This window comes from Chanodichthys erythropterus, chromosome 2 (genome assembly GCF_024489055.1).
Source record: "Chanodichthys erythropterus isolate Z2021 chromosome 2, ASM2448905v1, whole genome shotgun sequence".
NCBI classification, from domain to species: Eukaryota; Metazoa; Chordata; class Actinopteri; order Cypriniformes; family Xenocyprididae; genus Chanodichthys; species Chanodichthys erythropterus.
In genome coordinates this window covers 28,522,207-28,542,957 of record NC_090222.1, presented here as the reverse complement: position 1 = coordinate 28,542,957, position 20,751 = coordinate 28,522,207, and the positions used below count along the sequence as shown (strand labels likewise).

The 20,751-nt window shown below is 36.3% G+C and overlaps 2 protein-coding genes across 4 annotated transcripts in view; one reads left to right on the top strand and one right to left on the bottom strand.

The window, feature by feature from the left end:
• Positions 1 to 3,355: 3,355 nt before the first annotated feature.
• Positions 3,356 to 19,023, bottom strand: erp44 (endoplasmic reticulum protein 44). Its single transcript, XM_067408199.1, has 11 exons — positions 18,943 to 19,023; positions 13,391 to 13,463; positions 13,183 to 13,222; positions 11,462 to 11,577; positions 10,158 to 10,342; positions 9,937 to 10,052; positions 9,268 to 9,442; positions 8,599 to 8,710; positions 6,548 to 6,689; positions 5,829 to 5,931; positions 3,356 to 4,189 (listed from the first exon to the last, which is right to left on the bottom strand). The coding sequence occupies exons 1-11, from the start codon at positions 18,997 to 18,999 to the stop codon at positions 4,085 to 4,087; spliced, it is 1,224 nt and encodes a 407-aa protein (XP_067264300.1). The 5' UTR covers positions 19,000 to 19,023; the 3' UTR covers positions 3,356 to 4,084.
• Positions 19,024 to 19,287: 264 nt separating this feature from the next.
• The window catches only part of invs (inversin), a 37,839-nt gene continuing 36,375 nt past the window's right edge, over positions 19,288 to 20,751 (top strand). For all 3 annotated transcript variants that reach the window (XM_067408178.1, XM_067408172.1, XM_067408164.1), the window contains exons 1-2: positions 19,288 to 19,449; positions 20,580 to 20,671. In XM_067408178.1, the coding sequence (XP_067264279.1) occupies positions 20,669 to 20,671 (3 nt within the window). In that variant the 5' untranslated portion in view covers positions 19,288 to 19,449; positions 20,580 to 20,668. The remainder of the gene's footprint in view (positions 19,450 to 20,579; positions 20,672 to 20,751) is intronic.

Here is a 20,751-nt window from a genome sequence, read left to right as displayed (position 1 = left end):
TCTCACGCGCTGTTTTTGGGGTGAGCAGGGAGATCCCCTCACAAACACGAAGCCGGGTCTGAGACGCACACTGGCCCCCACGCCTTCCTCATAACACAACACACTGGACTTCCCCTACGAAGGGGCGAATGAACGTCTCCAACAGCACATGCAAGCCACCCTGTGCGTGATGCACAAGTGAGATAGCCCGAGTGCTGAGCTCTGCATGTGCTTGGCTGTGCTGCTCTGGGAGGGAAAGTCCCATGCGACTGACCTGCACACAGCCAGAGTGTCAGACACGTTGCACTTTCCATATTCTGTGCGTACACACTCACACACTAAATGGAAAATATGGCAGGCCATCTGTGGTGCGCTGTGATGTAATCTCCATAGGTGTTGTGATGTCATGGGTTCCTGCTGTAGGTGGGAAGATGTTACATGACATCAGAGACCCTTTTTTTTGTGTGTCTCCTTTAAACACCCACTTCAGATCATTTCCATTTTACTATAAAAAGTAACTGAAGATAAAAGGAATCTTTGATGTCTGGTGATAAGGATGGTGGAGAGAAACCATCACACTGTGTCAGCTTCCCTGGAAGTTAGGAACAGTTTATAGTTAGAAATAGTTGTAAATATTATGGAAAGACAGTTGAATATTCTCCATATTTAAAGCTGTTTTCACCACACTTTTAAATACCAACCTGTAATTTTGAGTAGGCTAAAAATCTGCTGTTATAAAAATGTACTTTAAACTCAATATTTAACACTTAGAGGTGTTGTTACTTAATAAATGTCAGGTAGGTAATGTTTAAGGTTACTGTTTTTTTTTTGTTTTTTTTTTAATATATTTTAAAGGGATAGTTCACCTAAAACTAAAAATTCTGTCATTGTTTACTGACCCTTATATTGTTTTAAACCCGTATGACTTTTATTCTGTGGAACACACAGATATTTTGGTAACACTTTACAATAAGGTTCATTAGTTAACATTAGTTAACTACATTAGTTAACATGAACTAATAATGAACTGCACTTATACAGCCTTTATTAATCTTTGTTAATGTTAATTTCAACATTTACTAATACATTATTAAAATCTTGTTAACATTAGTTTATGAACTAACATTAACTAACATTAACGAAGATTAGTAAATACAGTAACTAATGTATTGCTCATGGTTAGTTCATGCTAATTAATATATTAACTAATGAACCTTATTGTAAAGTATTATCGATATTTTGAAGAATGTTTCTGTCCATTTAATGAAAGTCAATGGTGTCCAAAATAAAACATTGGATTCCACTGACTTTGTGTATGGACAAAAAAACACAAACATTTTTCAGAATATTTTATTTGATGTTCCACAGAAAAAAAAGTCATACAGGTTTGAAATGACACGAGTGTGAGTAAATGATGATAGATGATTTTTTGGGTAAACGGTTAATTACATCTTAACCTCTATCTCAGATTTCTATTATATTATGCTGAGTATGTTTATAGGCAGGTCTCTGAAAACTGAATTTACCATTATTTTTGATTGACGGCAGTGTTATCTTAGCATTATATACTTTTATATATGTTATTAATATTTTGAATTAACTTTTTACTTTGTTAGTTTATTTAATATTTCTGTATAGCTTTTTTCTTTTCAGTTTTAGTCATTTTAGTCTTCTTATTTTGGTTAGTTGCCCATGCAGGAAACATTTCTAGTTTACATTTAAGATTTTAATCTGATATTCATATATTTAATTTGTCTATTTATTTATTTTAAAATGATTTTTAATAGTTTTAGTTAACAATAACAACACTGTTGGACAGTGGGTCATTTTCAAAAATTTGATTTAAGAAGCTTAATAAGTTCATTTGTCAATTGAAGATGCCACTGAGTGGCAATAATTTAACAGTCTGAATCTATAGTTGCTGCGTTCACTCTTTAGGTAGTGTCTGTGAGCCTTTTCAGTGACATTTGGATGCTGCTGCTGCCGTCACACTCTCAGAACAACAAAAAAGTGCAAAAATTGTACCTTTAGCTTGTCACTGGGACAATAACAAGTCACTAATATGGCCTCTTTAGGGGTCGATAAAGAACAAAGGTGTAACTCTTGATACTGCCCCAGTGACAAGCTGTTGATTTTTGCAGCACGCATACTGGGCAGTTTATCTGATCTGTTGACTTTGGGACATAAACACTTCTCTACACTGAGACCATGACACATTTTATGAAAACATGACTGATTAAATCGTTTTTTTTTAGCTATTACATCATTTGTGCCAGTCTGAGTTTTTTGATGTTATCTTAACCCTAACATTTCTTTTTTCTGTTTTTCATCTCAGTTTAGTCATCTAGGTCTGTCACCTTCTTGATTGGCATGTCTGTTTGAAGGGTTAACACGATGGTGTGCAGATGGAGTATGAAGTGCTCACAAGGCAATATTTTGTCTTTGTGACATTTCTCCCCAATTTATTAGATCATGAGGACAGAACATTTGGATTAAAGCACCTTTAAAGCGAGAATACACCCAATCATGAAAATTTGGTCATTATTTACTCACCCTCATGTCATTCCAAACCTGGGACTTTTTCTTCTACAGAATATAAAAGATAATTTGAAGAATGTTGGTAACCAAACAGTTTTGGTTCCCATTGATTTCCATCATAAGGACAAAAAACAATGGAAGACAATGGCAACCAAAACTATTTAGTTAACAAAACATGCATTTGTGTTCTTAAGAAGAAAGCAAGTAACAAGTTTGGAACAACGTTAGGGTGAATAAATGACAGAATTTTCATTTTTGGGTAAACTAACCCTTTCAGATCAGCTTAAATCTTTGGGCTTTTTTTACACTGTGCTTAACCCCGGGTTATCATTATTCTAAACACTGCATTTAACCCTGGGTAAAGGAAAGTTTAGCAGGGCTAGCACCTCTTTTTTACCCTGGGTTATGAAAACCTGCTCCGGAGAAGGGTTAGCACTGCTTTTGTGGTGTTAACCTCGCATTGCGGTGCCAATTGTGTGCAGTGTGATGCTTAACTACCGACAACCAATTGCGTACCTCATGTGTATCACCTGTGTTGGCAATAGCAAATATGGAAATAAGAATGTTAACCCAGGGTTTAGTAATGTACTGTGTGAAACAGCATTTATAAACAGCCAGGCCAGAATTAATTGTTAACCCCAGGATAAAAATGACGAGCAAAGCGAAACCTGAAGCCATTACCTACCAACTATTACCTATTAACTTTTTACCTTTTATGAAATATCTTTTAATGTACAGATGTGATGTGACATAGTAAGTGCAAAAGTAGAAAAACATTAATTACAGGGAAAAGAAAACATAATAATGAAACAGACAAAGTAGAATCTTGTAAAACGTTTTTAATTTACTTTTCTTTTTTTGGTTTCCTTGTCCCCTCTGAGATGACAGATTTACAAATAATCCTTACCCTTCTAAACCCGACCCCCACATAACCCTGCCCCTGACCACTCCCCCTGATGGAATGGGATGATATGAGACTAGCCAGTCTGGATCTTAGCGAGTGTGAATTTAAACAAGTCTGGGAGGGTACAGTACATATGAATACAGACTAATAAGCACATGTAACATACATGTGCTGTAACGCGCACGCACACACGCACACACACACACACACACACACACACTCAGTTAAGGACTGGAGTGAAACACCACAGGTTGACTGCAGGTTTGTTCTTGGACTACATTTTCCGATGATTCCACTTGCCCATTTATGATCCATAATAAACTCAATGTGCATTGCCAACAAAGAGGACCACCAATGTACCAATGTTTTCCTACAAAAAAGGGGACTTGGGTGGACAAAAATGTAGGGGGGGAAAAAGAAAAAAAATCATTTTTAATTTAGACAAGACCCACAGAGCACAAACATATTTACAAGCTCCAAAAACAAATGTAAAAACGCTCCTCTTCATTGCCCACCCCAAAAAAGCTCAGGGGTTCACCTTCTCACTTTTTTTTTTATCTAAAATAAAAATTATGAAAATAGATGTCACACAGGCAGCGGCAGTGCCAGGTTGGCACCAGCTGACTGCTGGGTTCTGGGTTGGGTCTCAATGCAGTTGTGACATCACAGCTCGTCCCGGTCCCTGAGGATGGTATAACGTGTTTCACTTGGGGCCAATTTCTGGAACGAACTCTCTGGGGGATTACTGGCCACCTCGTTTTCCTCCTGCTGGAATACACACACAGACAGACAAATAAACAACCACAAATCACCTGGATCTGTAAAGCGACCGTTCACACAGTCATTATACTAGGACTATGTGTAGATGGATGCGTTCCTGTCAGCAGATCGCTCTGCACAGAGGTCACCGGGTTCATTCTGCTATGCACGCACTTAAATGTCAGCACGCATGTTTCATTCAGTCATAGTCTTAATTAATGTACGCCTGAATTAATTAGTCTAGATGAACATGTTTTTTTCAGAGATTTTGACCAGGAAGTGTGCTGAACTCACAACCTGAGTAAAAGTGCCTGTCATAATGGGGCACTTTAATCAGCGCAGAATTGGACAACACTGATTTTCAGCAAATGTCACTTCGACATGCACGAGCCAAACGGAGAAGTTTATGAACTAACATAGCATAATGATGAGCTGTTATGTACGATCTTTAATTTGTTAAAGGAAACGTAAATTTACAAGCATTGATACTGATATAAAGTGTAGTTTTATCACTCCAGTTCATAAGGTTGGAGTCAGTATTTAAGAAATTAATCATTTTATTTTGAAAGGATGCATTATATTGACCAAAAGTGATTGTAAAGACCTTTACATTGTTAAAAAATTTTCTATTTCAAATAAATGTTCTTTTGAACATTCCATTTATCATATAATTCTGAAATATAATTCATGGTTTTCACAAAATAATTAAGTAATAAGTAATAAATTAAGAACAACTTTGTTTCAATATTAATGATAATGAGAAATGTTTCCTGAGACCCAAATCAGTATATTAGAATGATTTCTGAAGGATCATGTGACTGAAGACTGAAATAATGGCTGCTGAAAATTCAGCTTTGCCATTAGAGAAATAAATTACACTTTCTATTTTATTATATTTCAAAGAAGTTCATTTAAATTTCACACTATTACTGTTTGTACTGTATTTTTAAGCAAATAAGTGCAGAAAACGTGCGGAAAAAGCTTAACTGATGTGATGGCAGTTTATAATTTCTTTGTAGGTTGAATATGAAAGGCGGTCTGGTGGAAGCTAGATATTTTACTTCATAACTTGTTAAATGTGGATTTTTTTTTTTTTTTTACACAAACGCATCGCTGTGCTTCAGAAGGACTTAAATGTACTTCACACTGCTCCGGGGGGGTTAATGATGGATGGATGTGGATGGAAGCACATTCTTCAGCTCATACTCATTTGGTAACACTCACTGCCATTATAAAGCTTGGATGCGTCAGGATATTTATTAATATATCTTCGATTGCACTCATCAGAAAGAAGAAAGTCTCATACACCTATGATGGCTTGAAGGTGAGTAAAGCTTGGGGTAATTTTCATTTGAAAGTGAACTAATCCTTTAAAAAATAAAAATATTGTGTCTATGGAAAGGAATTTAAATCAAATGAATAGGAATTGAATTAGAAAACAAAAATACAACAAAAAAAAAAAAACTACAATAAAAAAATGAATTTGGATAAGTAGTAAATGTTTTGGTGTTTTCATGATCAATCACCGCCTTCACATCTAAGATTGATGCCCATTCCTTGTAAAAACTGAAAAAGCCTAAAAAAAAAATAAATGATGGCAAGCCCAACTCAAATGCACACCCATACGGCAGCTGTGGTGAACTCTCACCTGTCCTGGAGTGCTGTCTGTGGGGTCTGGGCCGTGATGAAACTCTCTGTGCAACTTTCCTGAGTGCAGGTCCAAAACAAACTGCCTCAGCTTTCCTGGAACCCTGTTCATACGCACAAGGCATCATAAAACAGTCCAAAAAACAAACAACAACACAAGCAGCATCATTGATTTAATGAGCGATAAGACCCTGAGAGGGCCGACAGTCTCCAAAACCACAGCATTTTAACAAGATAACAACATCATCTGTACTGTCCCAGACGCCACGGACCCCCTGGACAATCAGCTGTATCAAAGACTGATGGGAGGCAGGCTGATAAGGCCCTTATTGGATAATAGGATATGCAGAGTGCTTAATAAAATAAGGCATGAGCTGAATTATGATGCTTTTTTGTCATATATGGTGACTCTGGTGTCATAAATAATAATAATGTTGTAGTAAAGTAGTTATAACATAGTTATAAACCGTGAAAACTAGGCTACTACGTTCACACACATTACAGCTATCAGTCAGGTGTCGCTAAATTAATTGGCGTAACTGGCTGAGAGATGAAGCCCAAAGCCTGTTCACTATCACTCTCTTTTTGAGTGTGTGTTGCTGTGGGGCCAAGTCTATAATCATCATTTAATTGCTAGGAGTCTGGAACAAGAGATAACCTGCAGGGAGGAGGCTGAAATAATCTCTGCATTAAAGACATACGGACAAGTGCGATACTTACGCAAGGTCGCTGAACTCTGGGAAGACATACATGTGGCGGAAACTATCGATGGCAATTACAGGGCAGTCAGCGGGGGTCTTCTGAATGTGCAGTAGAGGGTGCCTGAACTTATCGCAATCGGCATGAAGGAAATTTATTGAACCTGCGAGAGAGAGACAAGGTCAGTTTAGATCTTCAAAACCTTGTGAGCTGATCTAAACAGCACTTTTGGCCATCAAAAGTACATTTGAGTTAGGGTTGTGCAAAACTGACTAGTTGGTGGGTTATCTGAACGACTAATTGATTAGTCAATTAGGCCGTGATTAGATTAGGCGATCACATTAGATGTGTTCTTGCATTCAAAAACAGCTAGACAAAGCACAACAGAATGGAACACAGCTTGAAACGTTTTTAAAAGTTCTGGGCTTCGTTTCCCAAAAGCATTGTAAGCCTAAGTAGATCATAGATACCATTGGTGCCACTGGTCCCTATGATCTACTTAGGCTTACGATGCTTTGGAGAAAGGCAGCCCTGAACTCAATGCTATATATATATTTTTTTTTTTTTTTATTGTTTTTCTGCAATATATATTGCGATATAAAAGAAATTCACCAGATAACTTGAATAGTTCTATTTGGAAAGAATTAATCAATCTAGAATCATTGAGGTGATTTTGTAGGTGAGTGAATACGCATATAAAATAATGAACAAATTACAAGCATAGATAAATATAATAGAAGATACAAATTAAAGGAATAGTGTTTTATATTTTTCAGGCAAGTCTAACAGTATTCAGGTACAGAAATTGAATAATCAAATGTAAAATAACACTACATAGTCTTTACTGTATAAATTAAATATAATTAATCTGTGTTAAAGCTACAAAAGTGATTTTTCTCTTTGTCTTTTGTTGTTTGATTAACATTAATGACACACAAGGCAGCAGGAATATTAGGCTGCTGTCACTTTAAGACCAAATCGTGGATCTAAAATACTGTTACACATCTGGTTTTCTTTCTCAGTTGTTCAGTTCACCTAAGCCATAAGCAACTGTGTTTACGAGGATACTCAATGTTTTATGTTAATTTTGACCTTTTTTTGCATGTATGTGTCCTTTCAGGCACAAAAAGACGCAGAAGAGAACTGCATTCGGTGTTCACGTGCATCAGCAAGGCTCGGTTTGTGCGCACAGAAAACAGACGCATGTTCAGAATTGAGTTCTCTTTCGCGTCTTTGTGTGCCCAAATAGCTTGAATGTTTAAACTGACAGGACCTAAAACGTGTGCAAATGATATACTTTCATAGTATGTTGGTCAAATTTTGCGATTAATCTGAGAATCAGGTGCGTTTTGAACCGTGGTGTCTGGTCCGTAAGGATCCCTATACTAGGCATCACACATCCTGCAATCGCGATATCAATGCTAAAACAATATATCATGAAGCCCTAGTTCAGACCCATGTGTAAAAATCTTTGAAAAGATTAAATTACTTTTTAGAGTCGCCTCTACTTGTCACGAAGAAGAAAGTGAAACAATATTTATGTTTTCAAACAGCCGTGTGATTGGGCAGCTTTTTTCACAGTGTGATGGAAAAGAGATTAGAATACTTCTACTTTTACTCCATTAAAAAAAAAAAAAAAATGCATTGATGGCATATAATGCTTTTGGGAAATGGAGCCCTAAACTCAGTACTATGTCTTGAAAAGCAATGTTCATGGAAAAAGAAAAATGATACATGACTCGACTACTGACTAATTTGTTGTTGGACAATTAGTCAATGTGTTGATAATCCTGCTCATCCCTAGTTTGGATGTGCAAAAATCAGCCTTCCCACACATTTTAAATAATTTCCATGACTATTCCATGACAATTCCTGTTTTTTACGAACACAGGATTTGATTTATAAAAATCATTCGGTTGGTAAGGAATCATTCAGACCAACTTGTGAATAGGATCCGAGTTCTTTTCAAAGAATCGAACATAACAAATGACCTATTTTGGATTCAAAACAGCAATTGTCACAGAAAATAACCAATGAATTATGAAAGATGATCCTGACCGGCTCGTCCATACCTTTTTCACTGATAAGCTGGCGAGCCACTTCCTGCTGAAATTTCTCCAGACTCTCTGTGTCGTCCTTCTGATGGAAAAGGATCAGGAACGGGATGCCCTCTTCCGTCAATTCCTTAAAACACACACAAAAACACATATTCTAATCATAGTCGAGCAGACAAGCAGAGTGATACTTTACAAACAGTGAAAAGTCCCAGTTACGTTATACAAAATATTAGCACCATTGGTCGTACTGATTTGAGGACTGGAACTAAATGATGCATAATGAGTTTTAAGAGTGTGTAGGATGGCTTGCTGAAGTGCAATCAAGCAGAGGTGGGTCAGTGGAGCAGATTGTGGAGAAACTGCCATATCACCAAGCAACAGATTCTGAAGTTATTCAAAACATGCGGTCAAGTAAATCAAAGAAAAAACCCACACCTACTAAAAGGACATGGCATGCGGACGTCTTTAAAACACAAACACACTTGAAACGTACACACTCAGATGTGCTTGAGTGTGGGAAAAGTACACTGAGGGGGAGGGGACTTTTCTTATGCAAATGATGAATTGGCTGTTCGGCTGAACTGTTAGATGTACACAAATAACAATCCGGACAAAATGGAAAGAAATTACATATGATACCTCATGTACACACACACAAAGATATTTCGAGAAAGGAAATCATACCTCTCCATTTTCAAATGTGATTTCTCGGACTAGCGGCACACACTTGTCCTGTGTCCAAGCATAGCTGAGGTCAAAGTTTGTGAGCGACCCCATGTAGACCATGTCAGGAGCATTCTCTCCCATTGGCTTATAAATAATATTATCACCACTGAACCGCTCAGGCTTTGAAACTTCCCTGAAAAAATAGAGAGAGGCATAGAAAGAATCAAACTGGTGTGAGAAAAGAAATTTAAACTGAGGTAATGAAGAAAAACTGACTTGATTGTGAAGAAATAGTTAACCCAAAATGACCTAACACACCTAACATTACTCAATTCAAACCCATTTGTTATTTTCTGTTCATACTGAACACAGGCAGTCGAGCACCAAAATGGATTAAACAGCACCATTAAGGAATCATAAAAGTAGTCCATATGATTTGTGCTTCTTCTGAAGCCATATGGTCACAACTGTATTGTTGTATGGAAAAGAGCTGTGTGAAGATGATTAAAAATTGTCTTTCTGTGTTCCACTGAAAAAATAACAGTATACAGGTTTGACATGACATAAGGGTGAGTAAATGACAGAATTTTCATCTTAGGTTCACAATAAGATCAACACATGTATTTACAAAACAGATAGGGTGAATTATTTCATGCTGACTTTAAGTATCTCAAGTGCTTCTCCTACCCAAAAGCTGCCAGGAAAACACAGTCATCTCTCAGGATGTTGGCCACTTTCTCATAAGTACGGTAATTGTCAGAGTCTTTTTTCTCAAAGTAACCAATGATGGTGCGTCTACTCCTCTGAAAGAGAGAAAGGAAGGTTAGATGACACAGCAAGCATTTTGGTAAGCTTAATATGTACCAAAGAAATAAAATTGTATAGTATAGTGATTGTGAAACACTCACATCTACAGTGCTGATTTCCTCCAGATTTTCTATCCCTTTGATTGGATCCACTTTCTGCTGGCGGATGAAATCAGCGATGGCGGTTACTGACCTTTGACCTCTGTACTCTCGCTTCATCATCATCCCATTCCTGAACAGTTTGAGTGTGGGGTATTTGCTTATCCTGTAGCGCTGGGCTATATCAGCTGTCGGGAGAAACATAACAAAAACAGCAGCCATTACTCCAGTATTCAGTGTCACATGATCCTTCAGAAATCATTCTAATATGCTGATTTGCTGCTCAAGAAACATTTCTTATTATAATAAATGTTGAAATCAGTTGTGCAGCTTCATTTTTTTGTGGTAAACGGTCAAGTGTTTCAGTTTCTTTGAATAGAAAGTTCAAAAGAACAGCTTTTTTTTGAGATAAACATTAACATTTGAGATATTATAAATTCAGCTTTGCCATCACAGGAATAAATTAAATTTTTAAATGTATTGAAATAGAAAACAATTATTTTAAATTGTAATAATATTTCACAATAATTCCGTTTTTACTGTATTTTAATAAAATAAATGCAGCCTTGGTGAGTATTAAGAGACTTGTACAATTAAAAAAATTTAATGTTTTCAAACTTTTGACAGGTACTGTAGATACCTAAAAGGTGAATAGCTAAAGGTGTGTTTAAATCAATAAAACCAATACAAGATGATATGGCTTTTCTGGTCACACCGATTTCTGTTTGGCTCGTAATACATAGAAGGGTGAGTTTTAGGACCCACATGTAGAAGAACACTTTAACCTTTCAGATGCTCTGCTTTTGAAGAACAAAATGTGTGTCATGAATATTTTGCTTTTTAGGTTATGAGAAGGAAAGATCAAAAGGTCAGAGGTCAGGGAAAGGCTCATTTTAGAAAGATGGTCTCAAGTCAAAGTACAGAGAGAAAAAGGGCTAAAGAGAGAGAAAAAGGAAAAGAATTAAAGAATGTAGAAAAAAAGAGAAAGAAAGAAGGCAAGAAGGAAAGGGGGAGGGGCTGAGAAATGAAAGTCAACCAATGTGGGGGGTAAATACTCCAAAGCCGATCGGCTGGAATCAGTCATGCGCTGTCTCTCTCTCTCACACACACCCACGCTGTGGGATATCTTTGAGCCGCCTTGACTTCACAGAAGATGCAGTTTTGTCATTAAACCATCAAACACTTTACAAGACATCAATAATTCTGTTTAATTTGCTTTATCTCAAAGGCTAAACCAGTATGTGTGTGTGTGTAGGTGTGTGTGTGTGTGTGTGTGTGTGTGTGTGTGTGTGTGTGTGTGAACTCACAGTGCTGGTCACAGTCCACCCGGGCAAACACCACCTGTGTAGCGTCTGGATATTCCTCCCGCACTATATTCGACGCCTCCTCAAAAATAGGGTGGAGCATCTGACTGAAACGACACCTGCGGAAAATACATACAAATAAAATCACATCAGAACAGGATACAGATACTTTACAGTATGAGATGCGAGTGCTAGTTTATTTTTTTCTAGACAAATAGTTAATTAATAATAAATATTTTATTAATAAATAGCATTTTAGGTCTGTACATTCTGTGTTAATAAGCTGTACAATAAAATGCAAAGTAAGCCAGGCATAAATCACAAGATAAACCTCTTCATGGCAATACGAGACCCCTCTACTTTGCATCTGAGGTCCTGTTCACCTTGTCAAGATTTAATCTTTGTTTAAAGTATATATTTTAGTTCCTATTATCCTCACAATTTCTTTTAAAATTTACCAATTTTTTAAATAACAGTTTTTAATCATGCTATTTTACCATTTTATAACAAATATTTTTTTTGAAATGGCATGAATAAGAATAATAAACATAATAATCATAATAATTATAGATCCTATATATGCTCAGAGTTTTATACAATAATTAATTAAAATAACAAATAATGTATTAATAATTTAATATTATTCATTAAGATTTTAATAATCATCAATGTTTTATAATATCATCATCAGGACATTTCAACATATTTAAAAGAGAAAATTCTCTCATCATTTACTCCCCCTCATGCCATCCCTGATGTATATGACTTTCTTCAGATAAACACTAACAAAGATTTTTTGAAAAATAATCAATCTCTGCGAGTCCATAATATAATGCAAGTGAATGGGTGCTGCTCGCTTGATCTTGTCTTTAGCTTGACATAAACGTATGTGTGTTGAGAAGTTTAAGCATAAAGTAACGCAGAAGCACAGACAGCTTTACAACGCACTTACATCTTGTGTACAACGTCCCTCTCATGAACGTTTATATGAAAGTAGACCGGAAGCAATAGCTTATAAGTAAAAACTATCCTTTTAGAAAATTCATAAAGAGATTGTAAAACTAATCCATATGAATTAAGCGGTTTATTCCTATTTTTCTGAAGAGAAATGATCACTTTACATGATGAACAGATTCACATATAAACATTCATCAACATCAGATTGGGTAAACAGAAGCTCAAGCATGTTTGCTTGGCATACGAGAACCAATGAGGTTCATTCTTGTGTGTTACGCAGCACGTTTGAGCTTCCGCAAGAGCTTTGTTCACGTCTGTCGAGCAGGCAACTTTGAGAGCTTCTGTTTATGTTCTCTGATTAATGTTTATGTGACTAAAAGCCTAAATTCAATCTGTTCATCATGTAAAGCGATCATGTCTCTTCAGAAAATGTGGACTAAACCACTCGATTCATAAGGATTCGTTTTACGATCTCTTTATGAACTTTTTAAAGCGTCAAAGTGGTAGTTGCGTGGACTGTCAACGGAGGGACAGAAATCTCTCAGATTTAATTTAAAAGACTTTCATTTGTGTTTTGAAGATGAACGAAAGTCTTATGGGTTTGGAAGGACATGAGGGTGAGTAAATGATGACAATTATTTCATTTTTTGGGGGAAAAAACCCTTTAAGAATTTCATGGGAACCAGCAAACAAAGCAAATCAACAACTCTCATCACCCTTTCTGACAAACACACATCTGGAGGCGTTAAGCCGACAGACACACTCACCAGTCTGCATAGAAGTTGACTAGAGCCACCCCTGCACTGTCTGTGGAGAGAAACATGTGGTTTAATTTCATCTGATCTACTACGATGACAAAGCACCATTGGCTAAGTCACACCCACATGCATGACACAGGTGTGGTAACTGTCTGATTGAAAGTACTGATTGAAACAGCCTCCTTCAATCACACAAATAAACAAGATAAGAACTCACTGAGGATGTCATCGATGTTTCCAGCATCCAGACTGGTTATCTCTCCTCGTCCTGGAGTATACAGACCCGTTACCTGGCAACAACAGAGGTGTTTCATTGGTAAACTGTTTGTATGTGTGCATGTGAGTAATAACAGTATTTATTAAGGAGGCAGTGGTAAATCCTTATCATTAGACAGTCATACACAAACTAGAATCTCTCTGATACAAAAAACACAGGCCAAAAATGAACCATAGGAAAGCCCTGAATAAGAATAAAAATGGACTCTGGAAAATAAAAACCAAAGTATATGGTAACTTTATTTAGGAACTGCAACTTTAGCCACTTTTCCACCGATAGTAGTTTGTTTAGGGCCCCGTTTACACCCAGTATTAAGATGCGATTTGGTCGATCGAATCACAAGTAGACGAGGGAGACACATACCCGTTTACACCTGGTGTTTTAATCTGTTTTTGTTCACATTCGACCACTTCTGTCCTGATTTCTTTTGAAGGGAGCATCTATGGGCAGGTAAATGTTAGGGCAGGGACAATACATCGAATCTCAATTCACGACACAAAGAATCTGGAGTGATTCTGATATTTTCAGATGTATCATGGGGCTGAATCAGAATCGATCCAGACAGAGAATCGAAGTATTGTCTAGGGCTGGTCCGAATACCATTAGATGATGAAGATATTCTTCTCTCCAATAAAGGCAGTGTAACGAGTAGAAATATGGTGCGGCCCCTTTAAGAGGCTTATATGCTCCGAGAGCAGACACTGCACTAGTGATAAAACACAAGTCTGTTAAGACAGGAGCAATATTTTTAAAAAGTTAGCCTAACATTTTTCTGACAAACAAATCGCTCCCAAATCAGAAACACACAGTAGGCTAAGAAGCAAATATATTATTAAGTATAACAAGGTTGGGTTCCTCAACTGTCCATCATATTAAAAATGGTATTAAAAATACCAACCTACCAAACGAATATTCGAATAATCGAATATTCTGGCCCAGCCCTAGTAACTGTATGGGATTTTTCGGATATTTCAATTTAATGGACAAATTAAGCTTGTGCAATTTACATATGAACGCGCACAGAGACAACGGAAAAACATACTGAGAGCAGCAGCTTTCATTTCTGCTCTGATAACAGCAAGACCTCGCCAAACACTGTGAGTGTGTGTTAGAAATCAGGAATGGTGAGAGAACATTGTGCTTGGTACATTTTTTGCGTTTTCGAATATCTCTGCAAGTGGTCGAAAGTGGATTTCAGTCCAAGCAATACTATTAAAGATCTAACATATCAATCATAGCTAAAAACATGATATGACATACTTCTGAGAGAAACGTGAAATTCATTGAGAAATGGAAAGTGAATCTTTGCTGACCAATGTGGCAGTTTTAAAAGATTTTAAGTGTGGTACTCCACCGCTATCCTCTAATGAATTTTAACGCTATATTGAATCATCAGTATCTTTGAGTGCAGGTTATGTCTCGAAGCAAACAACATGCAAATTGTGGCGTCACCATATTCCTAAATAAGTAGAAGCAAAATGTGCTTGTAACAACAGTCCAGTCTATATTTAATTATCTGTCATAGTGAGCTTAAAGATTAAAGTCTAGTGTTTAGTGGCAATGCTATAAGAATGAGTCTTAGATCAACAGATAGAATAGACATGCTTCACCCAAGATGACCTTTGTAAACAAATCATTTTCTATTATTTGTCCAACTTCTTTTCCCCCCACCAAAAGCCCCCTTTATTGGGAAAGTACAATTAGGCTGCACAGTTACTTGTTAACAGTGAAAACTGATAAACTCGCATAATCTAATTGTGATCATTTGAGATAACGGTGATCACAGTTAGTGCACCTTAAATTCCAAACACATACTACCATTTAAATAATGGAATTTTTGATAAAATACAGAAAAAATTCATAAAATTTATAAAAAATGTATAAGGCTTTTCTATCCGGTGCAGTAGTGCCTTATGTGAGCGTGACATTTCAGGAGGTGGAGACCAGTTTGGTTTTATCAGCTTTAAATCTGCAATGCGAAAGAAAAGAAGAAGAAGAAAAAAAAAAAGTAGTATGGCATTTTTATTATTATTATAATACAGATAATCATATTTTAGTATAAATTTACTTCTATATTTAGAACATTTTATTCATGTCATTCTATATATACAATACCTGTCATAAGTTTAAACATTACAATTTTTTTATGTTTTTGAAAGTCATCACTTCTGCTCACCAAGACTGCATTTATTTAATCATAAACACAGTAAAAACAGTAATGCTATGAAATATTATTACAAATTAAAAGAGCTGTTTTCTATCTGAAAAAAAAATTAAAATGTAATTTATTCCTGTGATGTTAAAGCTGAATTTTCAGCATCATTACTCCAGTCTTCAGTGTCACATGATCCTTCAGAAATCATTATAATATGCTTATTTGCTGCTCAAGATTATTTTATTATTATCAATTTTGAAAACATTTGTGCGTCTTAATATTTTTGAGGAAATGGTGATACGTTTTTCAGGATTCTTTGATGAATAGAAAGTTCAAAAAACAGCATTTACTTGCATTTATATTTATTAAAGCATATAATAAATAGAAATCTCATTAATGTCTTCACTGTCACGTTTGATCAATTTAATACATACTTTTATGAATAAAAGTATTTATTTATCTCTTTTTATAAGACTTTTAAGACTTCTTTCAAAAACATTAAAAAATTTTAATGTTTCCAAACTTCTGACAGGCACTGTATATGTTCATCAGGTATATGTTTACTAAAAAGGAAATGTTACATTATATTTATATTTCCAAGTTCAGTGATAATAAATGGCATTTTAAGATGTGTATTACGCTTGCACTGTAAATTAAATGAACAAAACACACTGCTGATCTATCAATTGTAACAATTTACTGCCAGCCAGAGTTCCATAATTCTGACAGCATTGCATCTCTGTAACATGAAACACAACAACTATGTAGTTTGGACTTTAAACATTCCTTTTAGCCATGTGATGATATCTTTAATGTGGCTGATTGGTATTGGTAAATGTTATTACTACGAAATGAGCATATCATCACCACCAAAGTTCATTGAAGCAATGCAATGTGGCTAATTATCTAACATATGTGACCAATCCAATAGAAACTGTGAACTGGTTTAGTAATGCCACGTGTTAAAGTAGAGTTGGTGGTTGTTGGATGAGTCTGCTGTTGTTACATATCACTACATCCTGTTTGACTTTGTCAAAGATAGCCTGAAGACAGACATAATATTACGATGGATGTCTTCACCTCTCCTTGATTAAACACAGACTGTTACTTGGCAAGTGTATAACATTGTGAACAGCAAGATTGATGCAGACCTCCTCACATGGGCCATCTTAATGTCTGTGATAAGTCCATTTTAAGAGGCAAAAAGTACCGTTCAGACTAAAATATCAAACACACACTGAGGCATGTGTGACAACAAGCATCTGCTAAACAACACTGTTTAAATTCACTGGCTAATCTCTCAGAGAAGTCTCCAACTGTCACAACAGCCACAGAAACAAAACAAACACACAGCTCCACATGGGCTGATCTAAACCGCTCAGATCACAAAGTACAAGATCAAAGCTAGACCCAACATACGCTGTAGTTTCGGTAAATAAATCGGACCCGTGCATGTCATCACAAAGAGCTTCCCAGCTCTAATATGGGTGGTTTCTACTCCGATAAACAAATATATGTTTGGTCTACAAAAGACTACTCTGAAAATACTCTGAAGTGCAGAGTATTTTTATGGTATGCAGCAGTTTTAGTTTATGAGTAAAAACAGAGTTGGTGGTGAGAGAGTTAAGGCCTGTTCACACCAAAAACGGTAACTATATTGATAACTAGTGTCCACATCGACGACTGACAATGTTCTGTTTATTATGAAGATGCGCTACAGTTGTCATCTGCTGCTTTTCAAGCACTTTAAAATCAGGAAGATTCTGACTGGCAATTGAACTTTTATCGATTATCAGCTGAAAAATTATTCCAATGATATCGTTCCTCTGTGTTGATATAGTAATGTTGTGGACTTCATTCTCATACAATTAGAAGGTATATTAAAAACTTTATAGTTATAATCCTTTAACATACATATATATATATATATATATATATATACATATATATATATATATATATATATATATTATATATATATATCCATGTAATGTTAAATAAAATTGTCATAGCTGTTATCTAGCTGGCTAAGACTGTGAAAATGACTTGTGATATCTTTGAAAGCATTACTTAAAATAGGATGAAATCATAAACAAATCAGACAGTAATGGAACTATACCACAAGTATGCATTGTGACATCAAATGTATGAGGATTACAAGCATTTGTAACTCATGTTATTGAAATGATTAATAAAACAGTGACTGATAAATATTACGTTCAAAGGAAAACAGACCAAATTCTTTAAATTTGACAACTTATGAGAAAAATATCTACGAGCACGCGTCCCGTTCTATTTACTGCTAAAATACATAATGAAACTGAAAGCTTGTAAAATGAACTAGACTGACAACAACGCTAACGCAGCTGTGGCTTTCACATCATGCTGTGCTAAACGGCGCAGCGCGGGTCACTTCCGGGTTGACAGCCAATAGGATTCGGCCACAACAGAGCAGTTCACCAACCGGTTTCTTCAATGCGAAGTCGGATGAAACGAATCCCAAAATATCCATCTCTTTGCTTTAGCACTATAAAGATCACTGTTGACAGCTGCATACTGTATGGCTCCTATTGTAAAAACGACTTCAAGTGCTTAATTCATTTGTTTGAAGGACTTTTCCAGTTAAACAAGCTCACATCAATTGCTGTCTGTGAAACTTTACAACTATGAATGGAAACAGGACACATGCAAGCACGTCAATTACTTGCTCATTTCAACGAGTTGCGTTTAACATTTACAAGGTTCCACAACTTGCGCTGCGAGTTCTTTCCCCATTTAAACCTCATCTATTTCTGTCATTACCTACCCTAGTTGTCCTTTAGCCCTTTCAACACTTTATTTGAGACTGCTAAAAATAAAGGTTTTTATGATTCAGTGATCGTTAGTTTGCTTGCAAACATTCTAAATGGCAATATAAGTTGGTAATGTTTATAAATGACAGTGTTTATAAGCGAGTGTGGTTGTGAATTAAATGGGAATAGTTGACCCACAGTCTACAAAACTCTCAAAATGTCCCATACTTGCAGCTGCATTATGACTGGTCCGGTGGTAACTCTAATAGCTGGTTAGCCAAATTAGCCAGCTCTCTAGCACTTTCTGTAGCTAGCCTACATTCACTATAGGCCATTAGACCTACTGAGACATTCAGAGTTGACATAGTTGAAGTCGTTCATTGCACAAATTCTAGAGGCCTTCGTATAAAAACCCGTTAAATAACAATGCATCACATCCAAGTTCATAAACCCTCCTAATAGCTAACGTTATATGAGCTAGCTATCACAAGGAAACCTGCCAGAAGTGTGTCTATGAACGAGCGCGCGATTACTCATACACATACCAGCAGGAGGGTGAAGTAGTGCAGTTCGGGAGCGGGTATTATTGATGATAATTTCATTGTATAGTGGTGTTGGTTGAGGTTACGATGTTGTTGGATCTTGCCAGTCTCTGGACACCACCTCCTTCTCCTCTACTGCAGGAAACAGGCACTACATACGGCCGGGGCTACGGGAACTGGAATTCCGGGTTTGTCGGGAATTATGGGAAATGTAGTTTCATTCTGGGACTTTTGTCGTTGAGCTAACTGGATTTTATTTGTCAAAAAACTACAATCCCAGTATGGAACGTGTGGGGAGAATGTGGTCCTTGGTATTTGTAGTTTTATTTACATACGTACCCAGATGTGTTTGCGGTCTCAAGAGTTTTTGGAGTATCATTTTGACCACAGCGGGGCTGTAGTCCCCAAAATTACAAAAACTGCGAAAACACGGCAATGCATTGAAAACGCTTGTGATGTTTAAAGTCAGAGATGGAAATATCAGATTAATTGTGTTTCACCTTGAATGTGGTAAGTTGCATCATCGTTTCCCAACTGTATAACGGGATTTTTCAATATTTAGCAATCAAGCTACACGCGAACACATCCAAATGCGGGATTAATTAATGATTAAAAAATCACTGACACTGTCATTTGTTGTCGTTGTAGTACTACATCAGTTATGTAACTATGTTTGCATTTGTTAAAAGTATTGTTTAATTATTTGCAGCTTAGACACAAAGTTCATGAAGATGTAACTGAGCTCTGCAGCTGATTCATAAACATGACTTTGTTTTAGTGATCTATCTACCAATCCAAACCCACCACGTACAACCTAAATAAACAAACTGTCAAGTGTCAACACTGTTATTCAGGCACAGTGTAGTTTGAAAAAAAAAAAGTATATGAGCTTGTGAAATCCTGAAAAATCTTTTTCCTATAATTGTACAGCTTTTGATTCTGGCTGTTTTATATATACAAATGAAAGAAAAATCATAAATATGATATCTGTCATATGAATCGTTTCTTTTAAGTAAATGACTTAATAATGTGTCTCATTTAGAGTATCAGAAGAGTTCTCAAAAATGCCAATGCTCAGATTTGCCAAGGTACTAAAAGCCTGAGATATCAAAATGTACTAAAACAAATGTCATTAAATTCTCTCAAAAGATAATTATTCGAGCAGCATAATCCAGAATTAGCATCATACTGTTACTTTGTTTCAGCAGTTGACTCATTTTTTTTTGCCTTTAATTATTTCTTCTAAGGAATTTTAAGGGATATCTGAGACAGAGTTGAATGAAACGCAACTAAGAACAATGAGCAATGCAGTTTTCCTCTTGGTACTGTTTACATTTTATACATCTTTTGTTTTGCCGTTATTTTACTGCATACATTTCAAACACGTTCAGTTCATTGATTGTGTGCTTTAACAGACTAACCGGTTGTTTCAATAAAAATAAAAATAGATGTAAGTTCTAGTTAAAAAAGTCAAAGTAGACTATAGTTTTTTGCAAGACTCCAGTGTTGTTTGACCGTTTTTTTTGTCAGCACACTCTAGTAAGTCGGCCTTGGCATTGAGCACTGGTAATGTTTGGCACAGTAGGTCAGAGCAGGTGGTTTGTGCTCTGTGTGTGAGTGATCCGCTCTCTCTCCTGCAGAACACTAGATCAGAGCTGCCAGGGGGACCTGCGGCTTCACTTAGCTGGGTAACATCTGCTAAGGCCTCCCCTGCCTCCTGGACATCACCATGGTAAGAGTGAGAAACCAAGAGCTGTGCTGAGATTTAGAAGAGATTATTGACATAACAGTAGTTTTATGTTAATTTTATTA